This window comes from Halyomorpha halys, unplaced genomic scaffold (assembly GCF_000696795.3).
Source record: "Halyomorpha halys isolate HHAL.00 unplaced genomic scaffold, Hhal_1.1 Scaffold1098.1, whole genome shotgun sequence".
Lineage (NCBI taxonomy): Eukaryota > Metazoa > Arthropoda > Insecta > Hemiptera > Pentatomidae > Halyomorpha > Halyomorpha halys.
The window spans coordinates 179,177-186,582 of record NW_027106514.1 but is presented as its reverse complement, the minus strand read 5'-3'; the positions used below and the strand labels follow the sequence as shown (position 1 = coordinate 186,582).

General features: G+C 29.1%; 1 protein-coding gene across 1 annotated transcript in view; it reads left to right on the top strand.

The window, feature by feature from the left end:
• Window positions 1-6,926, top strand: part of LOC106688281 (muskelin) — a gene marked incomplete at its 5' end in the record, with an annotated part of 33,734 nt that extends 26,808 nt beyond the window's left edge. The window contains 2 exon segments of the mRNA XM_014432671.2: window positions 1,432-1,534; window positions 3,180-6,926. Coding sequence (XP_014288157.1) covers window positions 1,432-1,534; window positions 3,180-3,350 — 274 coding nt within the window.
• Window positions 6,927-7,406: the final 480 nt, after the last annotated feature.

Here is a 7,406-nt window from a genome sequence, read left to right as displayed (position 1 = left end):
GATCTCGCGGAACAATACCAGATAGAACAAGGAGCTTCTTAGAAGGCCTAGGTGTTAGCATCGGGGATATTGCGATCTTAGCAGAAAATATTATTTTGGACTCCCTGGGGATCATGCACCTTCACCTGCATGGGAATTAGCTCGGAGATTATCCATTGTTTTATTTATTTCTTTTAATATGCAGACCTGTCGAATTTGTATGTTTTGACTTATTTATTCATCAAATTATTTTATTTTATTAGTATTATTATTTTTATTTATTTATATATATTTTTTTATAACTTATTTATCCATTCTAGTGCTTCTTGTAACCGGCTTTTTATTATATTTTCCTTTGAATCTATGTGTTAGTCTTATTCTCATAAAATGTATCTATTTGTTTGTTTTTGGTAAACCGATCTACTGCTATGACTATAAATGATGGTCTGATCTCACATTGCCGTCTAATAGTGAATTTGTTTAGCGGGTCACTGAAGAGGATCTAGGAGGGTGAATTCCGGAGAGCGAATTTGTTGATCGGGTGAATTAAAAAATTATGAAATGGTGAAATTGGAGGAGCAGAAATGGGAAAGAAAAAAGGAATGAATTGAAACATTTGTATTTGGTCTATAGACCGAAATTGATTGTAAAAGGAAATTGTTGGGAAAAAAAATTGTTTTCTTTATATCTTATTATACCATGTATGTGTAATTTATATATGTCCGATTACGGATTGATAAGTATGCTGTGTGAAATAGCAACCTGATGTATTTAGGCAGCATAGATGAACAAAGTATTTCTCTCTCTCTCTCAACAATTTCAACCTAGAATTACTAATCAACCTTCAACATTAGGAAGAAAACTGAGGTGGTATTAATCCGTGACAACAGAAAAACAAACAGTGAGTTTATACTTATTCTCAGCATAAACAAGATTTGTTTACAAAATCTGATGTTCGTAAATTATCAAACAGTTCACAGGCCATTTAAAGCTACTGGCCAATCTAATGACATAAAAAGAAGTTTAAAAACATTATTGTGCTATGAATTTACTTTTAATGAATGGAATATTATCCGGGTGCGGTAAAAAAAAAACTCAAATAGTAGAATTATACTATTTGAGTTTTTTTTTACCGCACCCGGACAATATTCCATTCATCTATATACACGGTCAATCAATAATCTTCCAATTTACTTTTAAATTTTATAAGTTGAGTTTATATTTTTTACAGGACTGTATAATCTAATAATTATTCACATTTATTAGATAAATCTAGTATGTAACATACAATGGTACATGTTCATGTCTTCTTTATGACATCTGTATCTTTTGACACTACCAGGAGATGATGGTCCTGTTCTGATTAGTATAATGACTTATTGTTGTATACTTTTATTTATAAGTATTTATTACTAATAAATTTATAAGTAAATATTATTTTTCTCATTTTAGGTTCAAAGAGCTATCATATACTAATATGCTCGAGGCAATGATTTACCTTCAATCATCTTTGTATGAAGTTATTGATCATACACATCCCGTTGAGAGTTTAGAGGTACAACCTATCTATTAAATATATATAATCTGTTATTATTATTTATATGTAGAGTTTATCCCAGCATACAGATTCAACCCCCTAATCTTTCAAGTAGAATAGGTTTTTTTTTTGGTTTTTCAAGGATTCTGATAGTAAATCAGATTTTAAAATTAATCCATATTGGGCAGTGTTTAAATCCAACATTTCTTGAAGACATCAAGTTCAAAAGAAATTCTTTGAGATTTTGTTTTTTTGTTGTATGACCATGGTGAGCAGTATAATAAATTGAAGTCAGGGAATAACATCAGCTAATAGCAATTGAAATTGTGAGTAACTCGGTTTTTTGTGAATTAATAGCTGTGTGTAGGGATGTGTTGGATCTGTTTTTTTTTTATCAGCCATTTAAGACAGAAAAACAATTACATTTATGTTTGAGAATCTTTTAGGAGCAAACTAGTAATAAATAAAAAACAATCTACATTTACTCATTGTTGTGAATCAAACCTTAACTTCTAGCAGCACAGAACGAACATTCTAGCAGCTTAACTCTTTTTTTTTTTTTTGTACAATTGGAAATTGATGAATGCTCAATCTCTGAAGAAGAAATACAAGATTTTTCTGTTGTTCAAAGTTGTGATGATTGAGATGAAAGGAAAGATCAAGAACAGAGTGACATTATAATGAAGGTCATTGATGAAAAGACCTAAGTGAGGACGAAGATATTGGTGCCCTTTCAAATGAAGATGATGAGGAAGAAAAACCAAATGAGGATGATGATGATGTCAAAGAAACTACACTACCTCCAAGAAGGAGATAATGACATTACTAACTAATGTTTTATAATTTAATTTGAAATAAATTTTTAATATTTCATAAATTATATTTAACTCTTTAAATGCTGAAAGTTGTGCAAGGATAGTAACTTTGACAGGCAGAGGCAAGGCTGGTGCATCGTAAGTGCGAGGTGATTTTCGTCAATATTTCTCCTTAGAGAATTGCTTCTTTTTGTTATTAAAAAGATATATATATTTTTTTAATGTTACTGTATTACACTTATGTAAGTAAAAACTATTTTTCCATTACTAAAATTTAATGGTTTGTTTTTGTGTGATAAATTTCAAAGTAAACAGCCCCATAAACATAGAATTTTGGCTGGAGAAATAACAGAATAAATATGAAAAGTTGAATCTAATGAATGCTGCCTAGTGTGAGATCAGTTTTAGGAGATTACAGAATGGAGTTAGATTTGAGACATCAAAACCAAAATATTTAAAAAATGAATGTAATGTAAAGCTGTGCAGGTTAACAAATATTATAATTAATATTTAGTAAACAATATTTTTATATTCGAGAAACATTATAAAAAAAAAAAAGATGTTTTCCTTTTTCCCTATGCCAAAGGAAATAAACTATTAAGCCATTTTCCCTCTTGTAGCCCGATATAAATTGACTTTTGTTGTGAACTGGTTTGCATCTTGTGGTATATTTTTTAGGCCTATACATGTTAAAATATGGTCTCCATCCATGTCACCTCAAGTACCCATATATTTTAGAGTTATACTAGTGCCTGTGCATTTACATAGATTTTGTTAAATAATGATTTCATTATTATTTATTGTTTGAATATTATTCCATAAATTATTTTTAAATATTTATTTTTCAGTTTGCAAAACTTCCTACTGTTATGTTTGAGACTAATACTTGTAGAAAACATCAGAGCCTCAATCATGAAATTTATTTGCACCGAACTAAGTTGTTTGATGAACTTGCTTCTTTCTTCCCTGAATCAATGACACAACCAAGAGCCAGCCTTTTTGATATAGTTCCTCTTTAAAATAATTTTATACAATTTTTATGTGATTTAAAAGTTAGTTACATAAGTGTTTTAATTTGTTTTTTAATGAGGTGTTAATAATTGACCATGGATTCGACATGAGGAGAAGATGGTCAGGGGATGCGGTCAGTAATGATACAGCTAGTAAAAGTTATTTATTTGTACCAATGTATGGACCTAAATTTCAGGCCTCTATCTGGGCTGAAAACAAAATATGAAAAAAAAATCTTGATTCTGAGAAAAATAAAAATAAAATAATAATAAACATATTTGGAAACATATATAACAATAAATTAAGTAAATAGTTGATGATTCAACATAATATTGTAAGGTAGAATTAAGACAAGCAAGTGATAAAAGAAGTTATTAAAAATCTGACAGTGCTCATGTAAATCGAGAAATAAACATAATCAAAGGTGTGCAAGAAAATGTAAATTATGAGAAATTGAAACTAACATAATAAAATATGTAAGTAATGATTAAAAATATATAATTCGTGAAAAAATTGAAACTTAGTGAAATGTGGGAAAGAAAATGATATACATGATACAATGGGCAGAAAGAAAACAAAATATATGCTACAATGGGGTAAAAGATCCACAGGAAGAAAAACCATTATAGTTGAGAAAAAAGTAGTTATTTGAGGAGAAGATGGTTGGGGGATGCGGTCAAAATATAACACAAATAAGTTGAGAAAACTTATTTAATAGTGCCAACGTTTTGGCCAGAATTTTTAGCCATCATCAGGACTAAGAACAAAGAACAAGATAACTCCCAATGAATACAAAAAATAATATATAAACAGAATGACATAAAGTAAATAATTGTACAGAATGAAATTAATAAAATTAAAGTGATGAAAGGAGGTTTTCCACTTCTTTCATCACTTTAATTTTATTAATTTCATTATGTACAATTATTTATTTTATGTCACTTTGACCGCACCCCCCTCCCCAACCATCTTCTCATATAAATTATCCATGGTCAACTATCTCTCAACATTAAAAAGATATTAGCTAAAATAAATATAGAATGTTAGGAACAGTGAATAAGGATGGAACAAAGAGAGAAGAGATGTGTGGGGGTGTACAAGTCATAAGGTATAAGAAAAATACATTAAATAAATAGTCATATGGGTGATGTCCATTTTAAAAACCTTTCCACATTAATCTCCACCCACCTACCAAAAAAACAACAACTCATCTCTAAATTTAACAGTCTCTACCAATAAACGCTAGCCAGTAAAATTCATCATATCCTATCATATATATAAATCATGAAAATTAGGTTGATAATATTTCTCTACTGATATTCTATAAAACATTCTTAACATTTTTAATCTTGTTCAGAATTTTTTAATCCCCAACTCTTCACTCAAAATTATCCCCAAGCTTCTTACCGATTTAGAATACATTCATAGTATGGGGTCATTTCACTATTCCAATAATAAGGAGTTGTTGCGTATTTCCATTTGCATGGAATATTTTCTATTCTATACATATTCCATATTTCAAATTACCTTCGTCCTTCTCTTCCAATATTTCTCCTTTATATTTTAGGAATCTAATATACCATAGATTCCATGGATTATATATTATTATAATATATAATCCATTATATTAGGAGTATTTTCTATTCTATACATATTCCATATTTCAATTTACCTCCATCCTTCTCTTCCAATATTTCTCCCCAATTCTTCAAAGACCTTTCCTTCACCCGAACCTTTTTTTAAATACCATGATGACATTATTATCACAAAGGCTGACAAGATTGTTATTATGGACCGTTCTGACAAAATGAGGCTACATCTATTGGACTGATACACATATATACCCACAACCCGAGACTGTACTCCTTCACTAAAAACCATATTTTACAAACATCTTCAAGAATCTTAGATTCAAAATAAATCTACTATCCCAATACAGAAACCTCATTTCCTACAATTCTATTGTTCCCCATTTTTATGGCCTTCCTAAATTCACAAACCTAATAAACCCCTCCGTCCTATCACTTCCAATATCAGTTCCCCCTCAGTTAAACTCAGTAAATTCCTACTCTCCTCTTTACCAGTTCTTAGTCATGACAATCCATATAATGTCCATAACTCCTTTCTCCTCCGCTATCAATTATTATCCTTCACCATTCTAGACCACTACATCCTCACTTCTTTTAACATAGAAAGTTTGTTTACCAATATCCCAATAGATAACGTCCTCCTTTTAGTAGAATTCATTGAATCTTAATCTCTTACTCTAAATCAACTGTTGGATTTATTATTAATTTATTAAAATATCTATAATTTTTATCTATTTATTTTATTTTTTTACAACTTCTTATTGTATTATATTACTGACCTTCTGCCTTTTCTATGTTCATTTTGCCTTTTATAATATTCTACCATCACAAATTGTTTACAGGTCATTTTTCATTTTCTTATCTTTAGCACTACTTATTCAACTGTACTTTCTTTTTAAATTTACAGTTTTCTGACATTCGTTTCATAGTTATTTATTTTTCATTAGTTATTTTGTAATTTACTCTATAAACCTTTAGTTTCACTTTTTGTACCTTATTTATTTTATCTTAACAGTCTCATATTTAGTTGCTGTCAATTATATCTGCTTTGTTTAAAGTATTTTATTTTTTACATTGTGACCTGTACGCTCCCACTCTACTAACCGATCGCATCCCCACCCATTCTTGATCCCGACTCCGCCCAAGTCAGTAATTTTCTCTGTTGATTTTAAATGTTTCTTTGTCTTCCAACCCCCACACACCTCTTCTCTTTTTGTTCCTTCTTTATCCACTTTTCCTGACATTCTATATTTATTTTAGCTTATTAATTTTTACTTGTCTGTATTACTGTGCATATTTTACCCATATATATTTGTGTGAATTTTTTATCCACGTTAGCATTTATTTTATTCTCTTTCTCCCAATAGTATTATATGTCATTTTTATTCTCACCTTTCACTATATTAATTTCAATTTCTTCATCATAATTTACATATTTTATTATGTTAATTTCAATTTCTCATTATTTATGTTTTCTCCCACAACATTCATTAAGTTTATTTCTCCATTTATATGAGCACTGTCATATTTTTACCAACTTTTTTTTTAATAATTCTTATATCTACAATATTATATTGTATCATCTACTGGCTACTTAATTTATTGTTATATATATTTCCAATTTTTTTTTTTTTTTTTTTATTATTTTCTCTGAATTAAGGTTGTTATCTCCTTTTTTTGTTTTCAGTCCTGATGAAGGCCTGAAATTCAGGTTACAATGTCGGCACAAACAAATAAGTTTTACTTATTTGTGCATCATTATGACTGCACCCTTTCTCCCATCTTCTCCATTTGTTTTATAGTTTCAATTTAATATATATCTTTGTTGATTATTACAAGTCTGATTTGTTATTTAATATAATAACTTTGTTGAATAGTTTTTAACAGCATGTATTTTAAAATATTTAATTTTATATTGTTTTATTTAAAATTATTTTTATATATTTTAGTTATGTAAATATCTGTATCATATGTAATATATCTAATTGTTTTTCATTAGTTTTTATTTTATTTGACTGTTAATACCTGATTCTATCCTAGTTTGTTTCCTACTATTCTTCCCATAGACCACTTTTACAAGAAATATTAAAAGTCCTGGTCCTGAATCATAGTGAAAAAATAATGTTTTATCAGCATTGGTTTTCTTCATCCAGCCAGGTATTAAGTAATTTATTATATAAAAATTATTTATTACTTTTTGGACTGATTGAATGAGAGTAAAGAATCTCTGGTACATCAACTATTCACAGATTAGCTATCTGCTTTTAAGTTCTATTTCAAACTTTCTTTGAATTAATCATCTTTCTGTTTCTAAACAACATATCTGTCTTATTAGATTGGGACCACCCCTGTTAAACGTCAGGAGGTAGGACCAGGTGTGAAAATAGATGTTGACTGATTTCTCAGTATCTAACTCCAACTTACCCTCTAATAAGAACAAGCCAGAGTTGAGCAAATATTATTCGATTGACGAGA